At 41.4% G+C, this 22,994-nt stretch overlaps 1 protein-coding gene across 3 annotated transcripts in view; it reads left to right on the forward strand.

The window, feature by feature from the left end:
• Positions 1-22,994, forward strand: part of CACNA2D2 (calcium voltage-gated channel auxiliary subunit alpha2delta 2) — an 861,961-nt gene that overhangs the window by 66,874 nt on the left and 772,093 nt on the right. For all 3 annotated transcript variants that reach the window (XM_077325943.1, XM_077325945.1, XM_077325944.1), the window contains exon 2: positions 10,196-10,277. In XM_077325943.1, the coding sequence (XP_077182058.1) occupies positions 10,196-10,277 (82 nt within the window). The remainder of the gene's footprint in view (positions 1-10,195; positions 10,278-22,994) is intronic.

The raw sequence follows: 22,994 nt of genomic DNA on the forward strand, positions 1-22,994 counted from the left end.
TGCCCTCATCCTGCTTACTCTGGTTTCATGCCAACTTTTTATTTTCTTTTTTTAGTATGTGGCTGCTAGATGATATTTCTGTTCCCTGATTAGCAGCATGCAAATCTGAGATAGCAAAACCATCAGTTTTCAAGCTTGAAATTTGTTTTCCATGAATTCCCTGCTTTGCTTTCCTAAAATTGGCTCTCTCTGAGAGTGTTTAGCATATTTGTGGTAAACACATGTAAATGAAGTTGAACATGGCTAAAGTGAGTTTGATGTAAAATGTGAAGGAATATTGGTCCAGCTTTAGGAAGCAGGCCCTAATGCTGCCTTCCTAAGTGTCATCTAATCATCATAACATAGAATGCAGAAGATTCCTGGTCTGATAAATGGTTTTTTATAGATTACACAGTAAATTATGGTGCAGTCCTAAGGACAGTCACATCTTTCTACATCTACTGAAACTGGTATGTTTGGAAGGGAGTAACTCTGTTCAGGATTGCATTGTAATTATCTGTTCTAAAGATCCATCTGATATATAGATGAAATGGATATGTGGAATATTTACTGGGTGCATAAAGGGAGAGGAAATTGTTCCAAATCACACAATTTTCAAGGAAAGCTGACACACAAGTGAGAGTCCATTTCCCAATCCATTCAAGTTAATGGCTTGACATAGTGATGACATTTACAGTTGTGTTTTAAAATAAATCAATTTTTTCTCCTCCAGGTCTCTATCCTTGCCAAATATAATAATAATAATAATAATAATAATAATAATAATAATAATAATAATAATAATAATAATAATAATAATAATTTATATCCTGACCTCCTACATCACTCAGGATGGGTAACATTATTTAAAATATACAGAATAAATATCTAAAACTTTACTGATGGCCCCAGCTAAAATTTCCTAGACAGGGTTTTTTGTAAGGAGTAGTTTTCCAACTCCCTCCCTCCATCGGTGAGGCTTGCCTTTATTGGTGCACGTTATTTTAGGCTTCAATCATAAGCCCGGTGGAACAGCTCCATTTTGCAGGCCATTTGGAACTGATTTAGGTCCCACAGGGCCTTGATTTCTCATAGGAGTGTATTCTACCAGGCTGTACAAGTTGAGGCTGATTTAACCTCTTTTGGTCCAAAAACTGAAGTGCTCTTGGCCATGATAAGTAAATGAGATGTAGTGGTTAACTTATACTTTGGTAAATGCCAAAAAATGCCGGATTGCCTACTTGCTTCTGTATCACTGGAGCATATCCTATGAACATCCATAAAACTAATGAGGACCAGCAAACAATTGGTAAAATGTTGGTCATTGCAGTGTTATGTTGACCTAATGCCCACACTGTTTTGGACAGGGACTTATTCATTCCTTCTGTGACATGTTCTTCTTTGTGTGACCCATGAGGCCCCTTCCAACTCTATGATTCTATGATTCTATGTGTGTGCCTGCATGTTGTTGTGTATGCACGATTTTTAGATCAGGAGTAAGTATCTTGAAAGCATAAATCAACAGGTTTCACAGTGTGGCTATGCAAGTAAGCCCATTCAACACATATCCAGTGCTAGTAACTGCAATAAGCCATATTTTAAAAGATGCATGCATCAGTTCATGTTTTAATCTAATTCAGCACTGGCCTTTTTAGTAAAAAGTTTTGCATTCATAAATGTTATTGGACAACTAGGAAGCATGTTTGCTGATTTTGGTAGCAACCATATGTAATGTTATAGAACTTAGTGGCAGAGCACATGAAGGAGGTCCCAAGCTGAATCCTATAATCTGTAGTTAAAGGATCTCAAGTAGCAGGTTATGGGATTCAAAGACCTTACTCTACTCCTGGAAGTTATAGCCAGTAGTGCCACCAGCCCCCAAGTGTTTCTTAGAATTCACCTAGAATTACATCTGAACTCCAGACTAAGAAGATCAATTCCCCTAGAGCAGTGGTCCCCAACCTTTATTAGGCTGGGGACCGGCAGGGCATCCGGCCGCGCCCGCGGGGACCGCGCCCGCGGATCGGGCCGCGCCCGGAAGCCACGCCCGCGGATCGGGCCGCGCCCGCGAGCCACGCCCGCAGATCGGGCCGCACCCGCGGGCCGCACCTGCGGATCGGGCCGCGCGGGTGCGGCCTGCACGGGCGCAGCCCGGCCCCGATTCCTTCTCCCCGCCCTCCCGCAGTAAGTAGCTTCCCGGGCCGCAAGCTTGCGGCCTGGGAAGTTTTTTACTGCGGGGGGGGGGGCGGGGAGAGGGAGCTGCGGCCCGGCACCATGGCCTTCGCGGCCCGGCGCCGGGCCGCAGCCCGCAGGTTGGGGACCACTGCCCTAGAGGAAATGACCACGTCCCAAAGTAGACTGTATGGCATGATGTCCTTGCTGAGCTCCCTTTCTTCTCCAATCTCCACCCTTTTCAGGAAACAACTCCAAGTTTTCAGGAATTATCCAAGACAGAGATTGAAACCCTAACAGCCAGTCATACTGAGATTGGTGAGGCCTAATTCAGTATGAAGCAGTTTAGGATGATCATATAATCATGCTGAAGAATGATGTTGAGTGTTGTGTCTGTGGACATGTAGAGACCACGAGCTCAGGAGCAGAGACAGAACCTAAACCCATGTCTAAGAATTGCTAGTTTCCAATTGGCAGCCAATCAGTAAACAAACTTAAGGACCAAATCATGGGCCTATGTTAATGGCCAATCATGCATCTTGGTAGGAGTTGTGAATGTGTATATAAGTTCTTTAGTTCTGGTTATCTGTGTTCAGTATTTTCTAGTTCCAGTAAAGTTGTTGAAGTTGAATGTTCATGTCTTACTGAACCTACAGATTTAATAGTGAAAAATATAAGAAGATTCAGTCAGTGTTCCATAATTTTATCCTACTTTTAATGGCTTGGACAAGCTTTGTTCTCATTTTGAACTAAGAATATAGCTTGTGAGATTGGTATTGAAAAGCACATTGAAGAGAGGATGACAACAGGGTCTCCAGATCTGCTTTTGGAATTATGGACGCTCTGCATTAGGGACATGGCATTTCTATTCAAAATGAATAACAGGTAGTTTAAAGGGGGTGCACTGCCTGCAGGCATGTCATCACCTCTAGAGCCATCAGGTCTTGAAAGCCTGCATACTTCATACCATCTTTGGGGTCAAAATAAAATAAACGGAAACTGTAAATATTGCCATTCTGTTTGGATCTCTAGAAAGCATTTATGAAGGGAGAAATGGTTTACAGTTTATTAACTGAACCCTGATAATCAACGATCCAGTTATGTAATATTATCTTTTTAGTTTTAAACACAGGTTATGCTATGATTGCCAGCCTCCAGATGGGGGCTGGAGATCTCCCATAATTACAACTGCTCTAGACTACAGTAGAATGGGGAGGACCAGAGATCTTTTCAAGAAAATTAGAGATATGAAGAGAACGTTTGATGCAAATACGGGCATGATAAGGGACCAAAATGGTAGGGACCTCACAGAAGCTGAAGAGATTTTTAAAAGGTGGCAAAATTATACAGAAAAGCTATACAAGAGCGAGTTTAACATCCCTGATAACTACAATCGAGTAGTTACTGACCTGGAGCCAGACATCCTGGAATGTGAAGTCAAATGGGCCTTAGGAGCAACAATAAAGCTAGTGGTGGTGACAGCATTCCAGTTGAACTATTCAAAATCTTAAAAGACGATGCAGTAAAAGTGCTACACTCAATATGCCAGCAAATTTGGAAAACTCAACAATGGCCACAGGATTAGAAAAGGTCAATTTACATTCCAATCCCAAAGAAGGGCAATGCCAAAGAATGTTCAAACTACCGCATCATTGCACTCATTTCTCATGCTAGCAAAGGTATGCTCAAAATTTTACAAGCTAGGTTCCAGCAATATGTGGGTCTTCAGCTGCTCATTTCTGACTGGCATTCAAACCTCCCCCACCCCCCCAAGAGGCTAATTGCCTCTCAGTTGGAGCCTCACCGAGTGCAGGCAGACGTCTTTTATGTTTTTTTCTTTGAAGAGACATTTATTGTTCTTTCTGGGAGCGGTGAGGTGTGGGGGATTTCCTGGAAACATTTTCTGAGTTAGCTCTCCTAATTTTCTTTCTGGAAGTGGGGTGATTTCTATTTTACTTTTCTACAAAGTGCTCTTGAGCCTCTTAGACTGGCTCGCAGTCCCAGATTGGTTCCTAGGATTCAGCCAGAGTTTTGGGACTACTTCCAAAAGATTCCTAGGGACCCCTGTGTTGTGGAGTGCAGGATTTGCAAGGCTGACATGTGCCTTGAGACAGACCCAAGGCACTCTTCTTCCCCACTCTCCACCGGCACCTGCAGCATATCCACACTACTTTGACAGCAACTGGCCCATAGTTCCCCATCAAGTGAGATGATCCCCCAACAACTCCCACACCAAGGGCCAAGTTTGCATTATTTCTCCAGGCATACTTCCCCTCTACTCAGGGCCCTATGCCAAATACTTCTGAATTTCTGTCTTTCTTCATGCCACCCTATGTTGAAGAATAACCCAAAAAACCCAAACAAACAAAAAAAATGGGGAAAAAGTGGAAAAATTCAGAAAGGATAATATGCAAGCCACAAAGAACCTCAAACTTACAAAGTTATACAAACTGAAAAAGTATACATGCAATTTTAATAACAATATACAAACCCTACAAAACTATTCTCAAATACAATATACTCTATAAATTATCAAAAGAAAATATGTTATGAAAAAGTCACAAGAGTACAATCTTATATAAAGTCTCCTTACAATGTATTATTATTATTATTATTATTATTATTATTATTATTATTATTATTATTATTATTATTATTATTATTATTGGATTTCTAACCCGCCGCTCCCCTGAGACTCGCAGCGGGTGACAACATGTAAAAACCCCATAAAACCCCTAATACATAAAAACACCTAAAAACAATCCCCAATCATCCGGGAGCTCATTCCACCAGGTGGGGGCCAGGACTGAAAAGGCCCTGGACCTGGTTGAGGCCAGATGCGCCTCCCGCGTATATACATAAATCCCACCTCCCAACAGGACCCAGGAGCTCAGCCTGTTTGCATGAGCTTCTGCAGGGGAATATATAGAGAAGCAAACAACGCCAAGAAAAATCATACAACCCAGTTATAATCAAAGAAAACCTGGACTCCCACAGTATTAGAAAAATAGTGTAATAGCAATTTATAATTTGTTGTTAATTAACTTATACCTGAATTAGGCCTCTATTTAAATGTAAAGTTAATTGTACTTATGGAGAAGAACACACAAAGGCTTCGCTGTCTGCTGTGCCACAAGCACGCACTTAGACAACATCTATAAGACAGAGAAAAACAATAAGATTGGAATGCAAAGTAAAGTGTAAATCAATTAGATTGCATAATAGAGGGAAATAGTTAGGGCCATTCTGCATGACTTCAGTGTAGCAGAAGGCTTGCAAATTGTAAACGCTACTAATGAGCAGTTCCGCAAAATGTCGCACACAATCTGCCATACTCCTGAAACAGTGCCGCAAAAAGCGATTCGTTGTAGCACTTAAAGGGAAATCGGGAAAACTGGATTCACCCTCCGAAAAGCACTACACTCTTGCAAACAATCTGCAACAGTAGCAAAAAAGATCTGTGTGTTCCCATTGTTGCGGTTCCAACAAAGTCCCTCCCCCTGGCTCTCTCCTCCGAACTTCCGGCGAAGTGATCGCCATTTTTTTTTCTCGGAGCGAGCAGAAAGCAACGTACCAGCAAGCCTTCATTCACCCAGCGAGGCTTCTCTGGCTACAGTCCCTCCACAGAAGTGCATTAAAGCTCCCCTAAGTCCCGAAGCACAACACAGCCCTGTTTGCAAGTTCCCTTTACTTTCGGCTGAAAATCGCGCCCGTGCGGGGGGGGGATTTTTCTTTTCACTTGGGGGGAGCGTAGTAATGATGAATCGCCAGCTCACACGCCAACTGCCAGCTAGATGGGTCTCTACGTTAGGAAGAATCAAGGCATATTCGTTGCAACGTGTTTTTTTTTAAACCTTTTTTTAAACTTCCCCCCACCCCCAAAAGCATACCTGGCCCCCGTTGTATTTACAAGTACAACGGGCTTTAAATCTAGTTATATATAAAGAAAAACCTTCCCTACAGCCAGTTCCATATTTTTGCAGCAAAATGACTGGTATAAAAGTGGATAGGGAACTGGGGGTTCTCCCTCCCCAGCCTCCTCTCCCTAATCTAAATTCTTTTGAAGAAAGGATGTTGGAGGGCACACACATCCTGAACTCCATTCTGCAAGAGTTCAAGCCCGGCATGATGCCTGGCTGAGAGGGTTTTCATCACTGAAAATTTTCTTCATTATCAGTAAGTCAGATATTCCTGGCTGCAGCTTCGTTTGAACTTGGGAGAAGAGCTAGCTTATATAGTGGTTAAGAGAGGAAGCCTCTAATCTGAAGAACTGGGTTTGATTCCCTTCTCTTTGTCCATATGCAGCCCGCTGTGTGTCTTTGGGCTAGTCACAGTTCTGTTGGAGCTGTTCTTACAGAGTAGTTCTGTCAGAGCTCTCAGCCCCACTTACCTCACAAATGTCTGTTGTGGGGAAAAGATTATAAGCTGATTTGAGACTCCTTTGGATAGTGAAAAGGCAAGTATAAAATCCAACTCTTCTTCTATAGCTAGTTTGAAGCTCTTCTTCTATAGCCAGAAAGAATCATCCTGACTGCCCTTGAGCTGTAATGCACCTCTTTCAATAGTTTATTTTGGTAAGTGGCTTGGCTAATTTCATAATGTATTATTTATAAATGAAATGCTACAAGAAAGATAAGACTTTCTGAGGAATTATTGCTCTTTCAGCTCTGTAACGCTACCCAGGGCAAGCCATAATATCCCCTAAAAGCAACAGTTGTCATGTTTTATCATTTAAGTTATCCATACAGAGTTGCTTCCATAATTACATATATGTATAGTCTGTCCTCTATCACTTTCCTTGAGTCACTTGTCAAAGTGCAGGAGGTTCCATTTCATGTGTAGAAGTAGGTGACTAGTCAAATGAGACTGAAGAGAAATCTAGAGTGTTCCTAGAGTGTTGCTAATGAAAAGTAAAGAGATAAGTTAGTATTTGAAAGTTGCTGACCATAGGAAAGCAGACTTATAAATGATATGGAAACACATTCTTGTTGGCACCCAATACCTCATGGTGCTGTAATTCACAAAACAATTTCCAACATCCACTTAAAAAATTAAATCCATGTGAAAATATGTTACCTTTACACTGTTTCACAGGTTCCTTTCTCTCATATCATGATCAAATTGCCTTCTGATGGACACTAGGCTTTCCATTTTCTCATTGTTCCTTGGTAGTTATCAGATAACTCACTGAAATCAATTTTAAAGATCTATACACATTACTTGTACTACATGGACTTTGATTACCCCCATCCACCAAGTTATGGGCAATTTTTCAAACTTAGTATAAGTAAAAATTTAGCTTCAGAAGGGGTTATGTAAAAATATATCCCAGCAAATGCTAAAATAGAATAATCCCAATCCCCAAATGAAGCTGATTTCCTGAAGTGGGAGGAGGTGGCACGGTGTCTTCCATGTAATTAAGAGACAATGAAATATTGTGCATGGTATACTTTAGAAGGGATTTTTTCAAGGATGAATGGATATTGGAATAAATGAACCATTGGCCTGACCAGATTTGGCAAACTGCATGCCTAGAGGAGAAAGGGATAAACAGATGCTAACGTGTACATAAGTTCTACAGGTAGATGGATCTCAGTGGAAAGTACCAGCTGTTCAAGCCTGCTTCAGGCATTCCAAAATATGTTTGTCTCTGTTTCAATGCAACTGTGAGGTCTTGCTTCCCACTTCTTGGAGAAAAGTTGCATTAGGATATTCCAGTTTATGTACCTATATGTTTATTCCTTCTCATGTGCTAAATGACAAAAAGCATATCTGTAGGTTGCTAGTAAAATACCTTTTGGTGAAATGTTTGATTAAAGTGCATTTCATTTGTTTAAAAAATGCATGTCTTCATTCATTACAGAGTCTATGGGTAACTTATAAAACTCGGTGTAATATGCATAACTAATACATAAATAAACATTTAAAACTCAACCAGTAAAAATACAAACTCCAGATGCCTGGGATTTTGTTGTGAGCCACCTTGAATAAATCTGGAAAGGCATTAGAGACATTTTATAAATACATACATAAAGAATACATTAATTTTTTAGAAGTCTTGATTTAGTGCTGAAATTTTAACAAGCTTCCCATTAGATGGGCTGAGATGGGGAAGTCATTCTATAATTGATGTGTCACAATTTGAAAGGGCAATTTTCCTTTTATTGGTCATCTCACTCCTCCGTGATAGTAGAGCAGGGCCACAGGTGGAACTTATTTGATGGACTAGTGTCCTTTAGAGCAGTGGTCCCCAACCTTTTTATCACAGGGGACCACTCAACGCCGGGGACCACTGACCAGGGACCATGCAACGCCTTTTACTGAGGCCCGGTGGGGTGGTGGTTTACTCCTCTACTCTCAACCACTGCCCTAACGCTCTCTGATCGCTATGGTAATATTTAAACATCCCTTCAAAATAAGATACAGACACGCCGCAACAATGAACATAAGGAACATTTTATTTTCATGGAAATTTTAACTCATGACAATGACAAATCAATGGGAACCCTGAGCTTGTTTCTCTGTAACGAGATAGTCCCATCTGGGAGTGATGGGAGACAATGACACCCGAAGTGTGTTGTAAAGGGCTGGGGGGGGGGAGAAGGCGTCCTTCGCGGCCCACCTCCTATAAGTCGATGGACCACATGTGGTCCGCAGCCCACAGGTTGGGGATCGCTACTTTAGAGATCCTAATCCCAGATTGTTTAGGGAATTACAGGTAATAACCAGCTCTTGGGAGTTGGCTCAAAAGTGAATAGGCATCTAGTTCTGTTGGTGTAAGACTAACATAATATAACCTCTGTTATATTATATTATATTATTAATGCCAGTCAGCAATCTGCTAAATGAAGTTTGCATTAGCTAAAGCTTTTTGGCTGTTTTCAAAGGCACTTCCCCTTAGCCCAATGTGGAGCACATTGGATTAATACCACATGCTCTAAGCAGGACTTTAGGTGTGGATGCGATGAGAACATGGATAGCTGTGGCCAAATCTTGCTTTTCAAAAATGGCAGTTTTTGGCACATCAGCCAAAGTTAGTGAACAGTTATATTTGTAGGAAAAATCTGCACTTCTATCTGCCGACTTATGTCTAATAATACCCTCAAATGCAGTTCTATTCCTTTAGGGAACATGTGACTTTCATCTAGAATAGACTGCCTCTTCAGTCAGCTCATCCAGAAGATCCCAAATCATAACCTTTGTGTCTCTTTTCTAGCAAATATCATGCATTGGAGTGGCCAAATTGTTTCTATTTCAAAATTAAGAAGTATTTAGCTTATAAAGTCTCTGCCCAAAATACCCCTTTTGTTTGTCTTTCTCAATTCAGAGTAATAAGACTCGTATCTTTGTGTATGCGTATACATGTTCCTACATGCTCCTGATATGTGGAAGTTGCCTTTTTCATACCCTTTAACATTTTTGTTAATACCTCAGTTTTCATTACAATGGGCTCTAGCTAACACCACCCCTTCCAGTATTGCTTGCATTTACAGATATGCTGAGGAGAGTAAATGAATCTATCCCCCACATAGTGATTGAGATTTAAGATGCCCAGGAAATGGAACAATCTTAAAAAATGAAAAAATATTTTTAATTGATGAAGTCCCAAATAATAGGCAATATGAAAGTGGGGACTATAAAGGAACTAGTTGAACATGGTAACAAACTGTTACAATATTGTTGCATTATTAATTAATTAATTAATACACAGCCCCTCTCGAACCAGTAATCTCCCATAATTTGCATGGCTTGCTCTGAGGGGTCATAGCTGAAATATTATGTGCTGTTTACATCTAGATGTAGCTGTCTTAGTCAAAGTTTGGAAAGTTGTGTGTGTAAATTTAAAATATAAGAAGTTGGTCATCCGATACGCTTATCATCATAGCACTATCTCTTAAAGGCCAGGCATTCTTAGTGTTCTACCCTCAGCTGGAGCATCAGCAGGAAGGTGTGCAAGCTAAATTCTGGGCATTGATTTGTAACCATTTTTCCTCATGCATTTCCTTATTTTACTCATTTGTACTCTCCACTCTCTTTCTTGCAGAATGCAGTATTGGGCCAGAAGGTTGGAACAAGAGATTGATGGAGTGATGAGGATATTTGGGGGAGTTCAACAGCTGAAAGGGGTAAGTTTTGCCACTTTCTTGCCTTTTATATTCCTCCTCCATCACCAGAAATCTGTTTTAGTGCTATCTATATTTGTGCTGTAATCAAACATATCAGTTATCTTGGTCTATGCCCCAACCACTGCTGCTGAAGAGATGAAGTTGACCAGTTCTATGAAGCCCTACAACACCTTCTAGAAGCAATGCCAAAAAATGATGGGCTTATCATCATGGGGGATTGGAATGCTAAAGTAGGAAGCCAAAAGATAACTGGGATAGCAGGCAAGTTTGACCTTGGAGTACAAAATGAAGCAGGGCACAGGCTGGTAGAATTTTGTCAAGAGAATACAAAGGTCATACCAAACACTCTTTTCCAGCAACCCAAGAGATGACTCTACACATGGACATCACCAGACGGTCAACACAGAAATCAGATTATGTGCTCTGCAGCCAAAGATGGAGAAGTTCTATACATTCAGTAAAAACAAGACCAGGAGCCGATTGTGGTTTACATTCCAATCCCAAAGAAGGGCAATGCCAAAGAATGTTCAAACTACCGCACCATTGCACTCATTTCTCATGCTAGCAAAGTTATGCTCAAAATCCTACAAGCTGGGCTCCAGCAATATGTGGACCGTGAACTTCCAGAAGTACAGGCAGGATTTCGAAGAGGCAGAGGAACTAGAGATCAAATTGCCAACATAGGCTGGATAATGGAGAAAGCTAGGGAGTTCCAGAAGAACATCCACTTCTGCTTCATTGACTATGCTAAAGCCTTTGATTATGTGGAGCACAACAAATTGTGGCAAGTCCTTAAAGGGATGGGAATACCAGAGTATCTTATTTGTATCTTGAGAAACCTATATGCAGGTCAAGAAGCAACAGTGAGAACCGGGCATGGAATCACTGATTGGTTCATAATTGAGAAAGGAGTTTGGCAAGGCTGTATACCAGGGGTAGTCAAACTGCGGCCCTCCAGATGTCCATGAACTGCAATTCCCAGAAGCCCCTGCCAGCATTCACTGGCAGGGGCTTCTGGGAATTGTAGTCCATGGACATCTGGAGGGCCGCAGTTTGACTACCCCTGCTGTATACTGTCGCCTTGCCTATTTAACTTGACTTTGCCTTGCCTATTTAACATGACTTCGCACCTAACAACAATATGAATTTAGGGATAAACAGGAAAAAAGATACTTGATCATCAAACAGGCCATGATGGAGCCGTGCTCTAAAATTAAATCCAGTTATCTTTGATATTTGAATGTAGTTGCATATCTTAGTAGGAGCTGTTTGTGTTCCAGTAAGTGGGATACTAGAACTAGGATTTAATCCTGTTTAATAATTATCTTGGGCTTTAGGAAAACAAACAGAGATTAAGGAGTGTGCCTATATCCTTGCATCATTAATAACCAGCTATTCTAGTATCTTTATTCTTTCATTGTGCTCCAGTGGGAAAAGGAGGAAAAACTAGGCATGTGTGTGAGCCTAATAGTTACCATGTTTCCATACATTTTATTTAAGTGCAGTTAAATTGGCTATCTGAATACAGCTTTAGTCATATGTTCACAGAGAGGAAGAGGAATTCTCTTTATACCCTGCTTTTCTCTTTCTTAAGGAGTCTTATTGCCTCCCTTTCTTCTCCCCACAACAATAACCTTGTGAGGAAGGTGGGGTTGAAAAAAATTATTTGAGAACTGTGGTCCAAGGTTACCCAGCAAATTTTATATGGAAGAGTGGAAAATCAAATATGATGCTCCAGATTGGAATCTACTGCTCTTAACTAAAATTTCCCTTAAACAGTTTAATCTGTATGGCATTATTCATAGTAAAAGTCTGGAGTTTTTTGGTTAAGAAATGGACACTTTTTCCTTATCAAAGAAATCACTATATAACTTAATTTGAGTTACTATAATAGGAAATCATGTTCCTACCTATCTCTGGTATTTCCAAATATTTGTAATAAAAATTCTTCATAGAATCATAGAATCATAGAGTTGGAAGGGGCCATACAGGCCATCAAGTCCAACCCCCTGCTCAACGCAGGATCAGCCCAAAGAATATTAAAGCATCCAGGAAAAGTGTGTATCCAACCTTTGCTTGAAGACTGCCAGTGAGGCAGAGCTCACCACCTCCTTAGGCAGCCTATTCCACTGCTGAACTACTCTGACTGTGAAAAAATTTTTTCCTGATACCTAGCCTATATCGTTGTACTTGTAGTTTATATCCATTACAGCGTGTCCTTTCCTCTGCAGCCAATGGGAACAGCATCCTGCCCTCCTCCAAATGACAACCTTTCAAATACTTAAAGAGGGCTGTTATGTCCCCTCTCAACCTCCTTTTCTCCAGGCTGAACATTCCCAAGTCCCTCAACCTATCTTCATAGGGCTTGGTCCCTTGGCCCCAGATCATCTTCGTTGCTCTCCTCTGTATCCTTTCAATTTTATCTACGTCCTTCTTGAAGTGAGGCCTCCAGAACTGCACACAGTACTCCAGGTGTGGTCTGACCAGTGCCGTATACAATAATATACATAATAATAAACATAATTTAAAGTGGAAGAATCAGGACTAAACTGCTTCTTAAACTTATTTCATATTGATTATGCACTGTTTATAGATGGAAAATATTTATTTTACAGTTGTCTCATTTTTCTTTGGAGCCATACAACATCTTTTCCAAAAAATATAAACTCTTGTTGTTCTGCTTTGATTGGTTTATCTGGTTTATTCCAGTCCACCACTATAGTAAATTTAGATTTTATTAATAAAATTTTATATCTAAAAGCCCCACCCATCCAGCATACCTATTTATATAAGATGAATTAAAGTTTATTTGTTAACAAAATTTGGAAGTATCTTTTGCCATATTTAAGTATTTGAAAGGTTGTCACTTGGAGGAGGGCAGGATGCTGTTTCCGTTGGCTGCAGAGGAGAGGACACACAGTAATGGGTTTAAGCTACAAGTACAACGATATAGGCTAGATATCCGGAAAAAAATGTTCACAGTCAGAGTAGTTCACCTAAGGAGGTGGTGAGCTCCCCCTCACTGGCAGTCTTTAAGCAAAGGTTGGATACACACTTTTCTTGGATGCGTTAGGATGCTTTGGGCTGATCCTGTGTTGAGCAGGGGGTTGGACTAGATGGCCTGTATGGTCCCTTCCAACTCTATGATTCTATGAATCTATGATATATTAATTTATGAACTCATAGGGTAAATATCAAGGAAGTATTATTCTAGGAAAACAGTTTATTTTTATCAAGGCAATTCCCAGCCCTGACAAAGATAGTGTTTACAAAAACTAAACCTGTCTTAATATTTCCATTCATAATTTTTCACACATTTTTCCACATGCAGCCAGCTAGGTGACCTTAGGCTAGTCACAGTCCTGTTAGATCAGTTCACAGAGATAAGTACTGTCATAACTCTCTCAGCCCCATCTACCTCACAGGATGTCTGTTGTGGGGAGAGGAAGGGAAGGTGATTGTAAGCTGCTTTGAAATTCCTTCAGGTAGTGAAAAGCAGGGTATGCAAATCAACACTTCTTCAATATGGAAAATAGGCTGAATGGTAGATTAGAACAGGATGCAAGTCCTTCCAATTCCTATATAGCGGCTTTCTTCAAAGCAACGTTCATTGATGGCATTTCCATGACAGAAATTTCTGTAGAGTATTAAATTTACATAGATTGGAGCTCCTTCCTGTGCTGTAGCTAGAGTTTTCTAAGACCAGCTCATATCTTGGAGATGTATATACCTCCAAGACATACATCAGGTTGTGGGAATCTCTAGTGGGGGCTGTACTAGGATACTGGTAATAACTCCAGCATAGGACTCTGTTGAGCCTTAAACAGAGAGATTGGCTTTAACTATTCTGACAGGGTGAGCCATACAGTTGCTCTCTGATCTTGGTCCTAATGCTTAGCTTGGAGGCTTGCTAACATAAATAGAAGCTGAAAGAAATAGAAGTAATGATTTTAGAAATCTGAATACTAATAATACCCCCCAAGCAAAGCCATAATAGGAACCTCTTTTTTGTGGTTCTTCATGACTCTAAGCAAAGTCAGAGCATGATGCCTGCTTGGGCATTCTGGGCCTCACACTGTCCTTTCTCAATATTGTGACTCAGTCTTCTGTCTTGGTGATTAAAAATAGCACCATGGATGTCAAAGGAGATAAATGCCTAAGACTTACAGATCTGTCACACACCATCATCTGCAAATTTTGTTTGAATTCAGTTTCTATTTCTCATGGTTTGTTTCTTTCTCAGTGTTATGTATGAGGGAGAAATGACGACAAAGATAGCGAGACAGACAGACAAACATATGTACAAAGTCTGAGAGGCAGAGCTGTCCTCAATATGTCTCTTTCCCTGTTTAATGCAGATTTAACTATAAACTGGTGACACTTGGGTTAATAATAATAATGCAGCTTTCCTAGCTTTTAAAAGTTTTGCTTCTTAATTTTTCTCTTCTTGGTTGCTCTGTTTGGACATGGTTCTGGGCTTTGGCTATTAACCAAAAGCTATTAACCAAAAACAAATACCTCTGTTGCACGAGGCATGAAATATATCGTCAGAAATATGGCATCTGAAATGGTAATGGTGTTGAGTGTTTCTTGACTGCTTATATTATGCTTAACCAAAAAATGACTTTCTAAATAAGAAATAATTAATACTTAGGAATTGTTCTTGCTTTTAGGAATCATAAATCATGCTAACACACAGGAGTATTTTTAAATCGCATACGTCTAACCCAAGTATTGGAAATAAGGGCATGTTCATGGTTCAGTGCCTTTTAAAGAAATTCCCTGCCTGGTTGCTCTTTCCCCCAGTCCTCCTATACACACTCCCCCCAATATGTAGAGTACAGTTTCATTACTCCACCCAACAGCATATATCACCCAAAGCTCTACATACATCTTACTGTCAACCCCTCATCTACTTTCTTCTTTAAAAAGTCTCCATCTCTAATTATTTTAAGTGCATTGTTAAAAACATGGAACATATGCAAATGATCCTGCAGAAATGAAATCTACAAGGGAAACCAAAATGTCTTGTGTATTTAGAGGTATTTGTGTTCCTTGGCCAATAGATTCTGAAATGCCCGATGCAGGGCACAAATCACTGCAGTTGAGGAAAACCCTGTTGTTCAGTAAATGTGTTAAACTTAGTCTCAGCCAATATAATATTGGAGGGATATCGTGTTTTGCTGGTATATCTTTGGTTGTGCATGCAGTCTAAGAACTTATGTGTTGGTGCAGTGCAATGAAGTGAGGGACAGAAAGAGTCAATGTTTCTATAAACCTTGGAGAAATCTGAGAAAACCATTTTTTTAAAGAAAGATGTTTAAAAAAAGCTTTAAAACATTGAAATCATGTGTGATTACCTCACAACATCTTGGAGATGTTGTCTGCTGTTGCATAGTTAATCCAAAATGGCTGTGGCAGTTTCATTTTTAAGGTTAACTAAGGGGAGCAGGAATGGGAAGGCAGGAGCCTGAGAAGGGAGAAAAAACAACTAGAGTAGGAGGGAGGAAATAAAAATGGAGCAAGGAAGTAGGTGGAAAGAGAGAAGAAGGTTTGAGGGGAAGCAAAGAAAGGAATGACCTGGGGGGCAGAAATATAGGTGGGAGTAAAGAAGCTGCAGGAGCTGCAAATGAGTGTCCACACATATATACCCATGGGATTCTTGTGGGACACCACTTGTCTTATAGATTCTTAAGTATGGCTCTACTAAGTGGATCAAAATATTTGCATGTCCCCCAAGACCAGCAAAACCTCAGGTTGCAGAAAAACTTGAAAATTTAAAGCAACTGAAGTGTTAAAACCCAACAGAAATAGAACACAAAATGGCACCAGACAATGAAAAGAGGTAAATAGTAGGGGAAGAAGAAGCAGGGAGAGAGAGAGAGAGAGAATGGAAAGCACAGCGGATGTGAAAGAGCTATCAAAAACAAGGAAGAGCCAGTAACTCAAGCATTGAGTCAGAGGGATAAGGAGACTCTTTTTGCCCTCCCAGTCAAGAGGTTGGGTAATTGGGAGAGTGAGGGGGAGGGAAAGCAGAGAAAGAAGAGGAGCTTCAGCTGAAGAAAATATCAGGTAGGTGGTTAGGCAAGCATTGGGAGTGTGGATAATGGGGGGGTCACGTGGGGCTGAATATGTGACATGAAGCAGAACAGAGCAGAGGCAGGGCAAGTGGACTGGGGGAAAAGGAAGTGCAATAAGAAGCAGTGGGAGAAGTAATGAGATTTCTTTTCCTGATGAATCCTCATGGATCTCCACCATGCAGACAGTATAAAAGTAAGAAAGAAAAGCAAGAAAAATGAGATGTATCAAAACTGACGGCATGCTTATAACATTGTTCTCCTCCCCTTTGTTTCATCTTGACCATAACCCTCTGCAAGGTAAGTCTGGCAGGGAGAAAGAGAGAGTGCAAGGTCACTCAGCCAGCTGCCACGGCCAGGTGGGAATTCAAGCATAGGTCTTCTAGAGTCTAGCCTGCCACTCTAACCACTGCAACATGATGGCTATGTTGCATATGTCACAGCATTAAAATATGAACTGTGATATTAACAAACGTGTGAATGGAAAGCTGAATGTCTTTCAGTTGTTAAAATAGTCACCCATTTTGATATGTCAAAATCTCATAGGAATGTTCTCTTTTTTAAAGCTACCACATGCATTTGTTTACTATTTGTGCTTTTCAGTCATTAATTTGATTGTGTAATGACAGGGGACTGTAGTGCATAGGAATGATACTGCAAACTGTTGTGGAATAAGGAAACTTGCCCAGGCTCCCTAGCTCCAGCCCCATAATAGAGCCACTAGCACATTCTTCATTCTCAAATCAATTGAAGTGTTTCTCCGCAGTCTTTTAAAACACTAGCTGAAAATGGAGTCATCAAACTGGAATGGTAAAACGTTTTCTTCAGGTTTTATTGCTACTTGACTTGCTTTTCAAAATCAGCCAGATGGCATGTGGTACTGACAAGTTGATTTTATTTATTTATTAAAATGTTTATACCCTGCCTTTTCTTCTGACTCAAGGCAGCTTACAACTAAAAACTAAAACACTTCAAATTAAATCTAGGTAAAACTCTGACCCCCCCCCCAAAAAAAAAAACAAAACGATGCTTGCTTTTCATGCCACATCAAAATCCCTGACAAACCAAGAAATCTTTTCAACATCTCCGGAAAATCTCAAACAAGTGGGCTCCCCTGATCTTCCGCAGAATTTGGACTGTGTTGGGGGAAGGGTCAGACTGTGATTACTGCCCAGTGGACCACCCTGTGAGGGGGGATGACATTAATGCTGGAATAATGGTGCAGAGATACCTTCCTCCCTGGATCCAGTTAAGATTAGATCCCTGAGTCAAAATCTAACTGTATTTTCTCCATGGCATCACATTGCCTTCTTTGCCCTGATTTATTCAGAGTTCATAAGACAGGGGACCTGTTTACTCTTAAACCAATTCAGAGGCTGGCTTATTTTGCTGAAAGTCCTTCGATGTTTGGCCAAGTACCCTGAATTCTTCTAATTATTTTCAAAGCAGAGCAGGAAGTAAGTTTTCACATCACCTTGCATGATCATTTTAATCAAAAGCCTATTCTGTTAATATAAATTTGCCAGAAAGGGTAGGAGGTTTGTACAAAGACACCAGGAAAAGGAAAATATAGCAAGTGTGCAGAAATCATACTCTTTCAGTGTTAGCAGGTCACTCCATATCTGACATTCTGCTTTACAGTTTGGCAGCTTTATTTTCTTTTACATTTTTCTGGCCATTTTTTTGAGACCAGGAGCCTAGATGGTGCTTCTGTTTAGCTCAGCTGTGTATCCTGATCATCCCATGATGAGTTAGTTAAGTAATGGTCAATCCTGGCATCCTCTCTTAGCTGTGATGGAGAAAACGCCCAGTCCATAAAAAGGTCCAGATGGTCTGAAAGCTTGTGCCATTGGTTGGGAGTGGTGCACAGCTTGTTGGCAGTGTGCAACAGCAGGCTAGCCTGCAGCGGAGCAACATTTGATCCTCCTCAACAGGTGCCATCGTAGCTCAAAGGAAAGCTCATGGAGTGGGCAGGGAAAAACAGTTGCTAGCCAGGACTTTTCAAGCTCTTCTAAAGGAGGAGAGTCTTTCTCACACTTAAAATAAGACCTTCCATTGGTGATCTGACCACCTATCACCCTGGATAAGAAGGAGGCTATTGAGGTAAATCTGAGAGAGTGGAACAATCTGGCTGGGATGCTTCTCTAACTGATGTGACATTTTGTTTTTCACAAACAGCTTTTTGCAATGGTTCACTGCGTCACTACTCTCCATTTCTATTGTGGTCTTTGTATCTTGGCTAATGACATACTATATGCTCACAGTATGGCATGCCTACTTGCTATGTATGTCTGCTCTTTATTAATTTGCCTGCCTGTGGAAGTGACTAAAAGCATTGGCTGAGGGTTCATGAGCTGCATGAGCTTTCCTGACTCTGTCCTGACCTACAGCTCCACCTGCTGTTTTACGTTCAGAGTTCTGGCTGAGGTGGAGACGTAACCCAGGCCTTTCCATCCCAATTTTTAATGTGAATATTTACATGGGACTTATGAGAGGATGGGATTGGGTATGATTAAAGGGGAATGATAGCAGGGCTGGAAGTATCATCTATTGTATCTGCTATAAGTAATGTCAGCCCTGAGTTCTGTGGAGTGACAAAGTTATTATTGATGTTCAAAGCTGATGCTGCAAGGATGGCCCTTTTCCATCTGTTCTTGTCAAACAGCAGCAAGAAAAGGTAGAATCAGTCTAAGTAGTCCTCTCTCATTGCGTAGCCTAAGGCCTTTGGACCACTTTTTGCTGAAAGCTATTATAGAGGTCCAAGGCTATTGTCTAAACTGCTGTGGTAAATTGTCGTTGAGTCTTCCTTCCTTGTGTGGCTGGTCAGCCTGTTGCTTCCCTCTTGGCGGGAATAGAACGACGTTACACTTGTTGAATTATCCACTTAATGTCTCTAAGGTCCCAGTTACGGATACTGCTGTGGGCTTTTTGCCCCGATAAGAATGCAGGGATTGGCCATGTGGATTTATCCTATTTTAGTATACTAACCCCCATGTCACTCTTTCTCGGCTATCTTTTTAGGAACATTTTTGGAAGTGAATTTTTATATTAAGCTGTGCATGTGAACACTCTAATGATAATTTCTGAACAGTTTATATTTTGTCATGGCATGAAGATTAATACTTGGCAGCATGGAGCTGAAAGTCAAGTGCATCAGTGCAATGTCATTGACACTCCTGTAAGAATATTGGGGGGGGGGGGGGAGAGAGAAGGAATGTATTTTTTTTCACATGATAAAGCAGCTTTTGAAGCTGGAGTCAGATACCTTGTTTTTCAGTGATGATATTTCAGTATAATAACTGTGATATTCATGTAATAGGCGACTTTATCTGGAGTCAGATGCTGCTTTACCTATTTGTGACCCTAAATGCTTTTGCTGAGCTTCTAAGGGGATATTAAGAGCTGATAAAATGTTGACTTGAATACTGTTACTTTCCATATGAATACATGGACATGGAACTAGTGCAGTGTACAAACTATATAATACAATGAAGCTTTAAATAGATTGTCAGGGGGAGTTGCTGGATGTTTGATTTATATAGATTGAGTGATGGCTTTTGCTCATCCTTTCCTTGTGTGCGTTTTTTGCTATTAATGCTGCCAAAATGCAGGTTATACCAGCTTCCGAGAAGACTACATTGCTTGTGTCTGAAACAATTGCAAAAATAGGCCCCAGATATTTCTTCAGCCAATACCATACCAGAATATCATAATTCTGAAGCACCTCTTAAGGGTAATATGTTTTCATACTAGCCTCAAAGCCCATTTTAAATAAATGGGCTTTGAAAGGGGACGGGGCACGGGGGGAAGGAGGGGGGGCGAGGCGAAGGGCCAGTTGGTCGGGTGATCGGCGGTGTGGGGCGACCCAAGGGGGGCGGTGGGGGAAGAGTGCCTTGTGGATGTGGAAGGGGGGGAGAAGCGGCAGTGGAGGTTGGGCTTGGCGCGGGGGGAGAAGGTGCCCCTGTTGCTGGCTCAGATGCACCACCTGGGGCTGGCCAGCCAAATCTCTCCCGGCGCCCTCTGAGCTGCAATCAATGCCTCCATGGGAGGCAGCACTCTCCTGGCTGAGCAGGCTCCCTCACCGGCTCCGCCTCAGCTGGGCACGGCTGCTGGCTCGAACTGCGGGCTGCATGGGTGGGTAAGTCCAGGGCCAAGGGTCCAATCGGAAGGCGTGCTGTGCGCACCTTCCGATTGGCCCCTTGGCCCTGGACTGACAATTGGAGGGGCCAATCGGAAGGCACTCTTAGTGCCACACCCCACCCCATGGGGTTCTCTTAGTGCCACACCCCATTCTCTGGTATTGTGTAGTAGTTAGGAATGCAGACTTCTAATCTGGCAAGCCGGGTTTGATTCCACACTCCCCCACATACAACCAGCTGGGTGACCTTGGGCTCACCACAGCCCCAAGAAAGCTGTTCCAACCAAACAGTAATATCAGGGCTCTCTCAGCCTCACCTACCTCACAGGGTGTCTGCTGTGGGGAAAGGAAAGGGAATGTAAGCCACTTTGAGACTCCTTCAAGTAGAGAAAAGCGGCATATAAGAACCAACTCTTCTTCTTCCAGCAAAATCTCTGTGGTAGAAGTCAAATGTACCAGAGTTTTTGCCCAAATATCAGTGTCACCCTGGAAGTAAGGCATCACTTCTGGGTCATGTGGGCAGTGATGCAGATACTTTGCTGCAGAATGGATGGGGCTTTCTGCTGCTCCTAGTAAGTCTTCTCCATTATGAAATGGGTAGATGTTCAATCTACACTTCCCCTGCCATGGTAGTCTTTGATGTACTGAGAAATATGTTCCTTTGGGAACATTTTGAGATATAACTTCCCATCTTAAGCTCAAGTTTTTAATGATCTGGGGTCCTCACACCTATGGGACCACCTCTCTTGCTATAACTCCCCATGTTCCCTTCAGTCATCAGCTAGGGCCTCTTGCAGGTGTCTGGCCCCAGGATGACTCAGTTAGTTGTCACCAGGAGAATGGCCCTTTCAGTTGTGGCCCCTACCCTGTGAAATGCACTCAGATATGATACTGATGTCCTGGCAGTCTTGTTTATTTTCCACAGGACAGTGAAGTCAATTTGTTTAGGCTAGCCTTTGGAGTGTAAGCCACATATTTGGGTAGTTTTTATTAGTGATAGTGCTAGCCACATTTTAATAGTTTAATAGTTTAATAGTTTAATATTTCAATGTTTATTTTGTTTATTTGTTTTTAAGTTGTTTTGACCTTATATGGTTACAATGTTGTAAGCCGCTACAAGACCCTTTGAGTAATTGATGACTAACAAAATCAAATAAATAAAGTAAAATTATATATAAAGTTTCTTTACTGTTACTGCTGGTTGCCCATCTGCTTTTTGAGAGGAAGTATAGAGTTCTAGACAAATCTGAGTCAACAGGGACACCAAAGTTCAAACCCCACTGTGCCATAAAGACCAGTCTTAAACTAGTTACACACACTCTCTCCAAAATCAAATTCACCAAGATGTTGTGAGGATAAAATGGAAGATGGATGATGTATCCTGCCCAGAGCTCTATGGAGGAAGGTGGGGATAAAAACCAAGCAAATATTACATAGTGTGGTGCTGGCTCTCTCATTCTCTACTTGCTTGGTTAGTTCAGTTCTGCATGTAATTTTCTTTCTTTCCCTTCTTTGAGCACCAAATTATTCATTATCTTAAAAGTGTTACTGCTGTTTCTCTGAACCCAGCTGAAACAAAAGTGTGACAACATGATGTCTCCATGCAATGTGATGTCATCCATCCTGTTTCATTGGCTGCAGTCTATATGGCAAAGAAATACTGAATGCGGTGACACCAGATCTTGTATCTGAAACATTATTAGGAGCTGAGCAGTTTGAGTCCAGTGACACTTTTAAGTCTGGCTAAGTTTTATTCAAGCGATATAAGCTTTCACATGCACACATTTTGTTGGCCTTAAAAGTGCTGCTGAACTCAAAGTTTGTTCTGCTGCTTCAGACCAACACGGCTACCCACCTGAATCTATTACTAGGAGCTGTAAGGGAAGAAATGGTAGCAGTAACCTTGCATTCCCCCTTCAAGGATCGCTGCCTTGTTGTGGCAAGGGGGCTTGCGTAGTTCAGTGAAGCTATGAGCTATGCCGTGCAGGGCCACCCAAGACGGACAGGTCATAGCTGAGAGCTCTGACAAAAGGTGATCCACTGGAGAAGGAAATGGCAAACCACTCCAGTATCTTTGCCATGAAAACTCTATGGACAGTTCCAATAGGCATAACGATATGACGCTGGAAGATGAGCCCCTCAGGTCGGAAGGTGTCCAATATGCTACTGGGGATGAGCAGACGGCTAGTACGAGTAGCGCCAGAATGAATGAAGCGGCTGGGCCAAAGCCGAAAGGACGCTCAGTTGTGGAAGTAACTGGTGGCGAAAAGACAGTCCGATGCTGTAAAGATTTTTATTCCATAGGAACCTGGAACGTCAGATCCATGAATCAAGGCAAGCTGGACGTGGTTAAACAAGAAATGAGAAGACTGAACATCGACATTTTAGGAATCAGTGAACTAAAATGGACAGGAATGGGTGAATTTAATTCAGATGACCATCAGGTATACTACTGTGGACAAGAATCTCGCAGAAGAAATGGAGTAGCCTTCATAATCAATA

This window comes from Paroedura picta, chromosome 3 (assembly GCF_049243985.1).
Source record: "Paroedura picta isolate Pp20150507F chromosome 3, Ppicta_v3.0, whole genome shotgun sequence".
Taxonomy (NCBI): Eukaryota; Metazoa; Chordata; class Lepidosauria; order Squamata; family Gekkonidae; genus Paroedura; species Paroedura picta.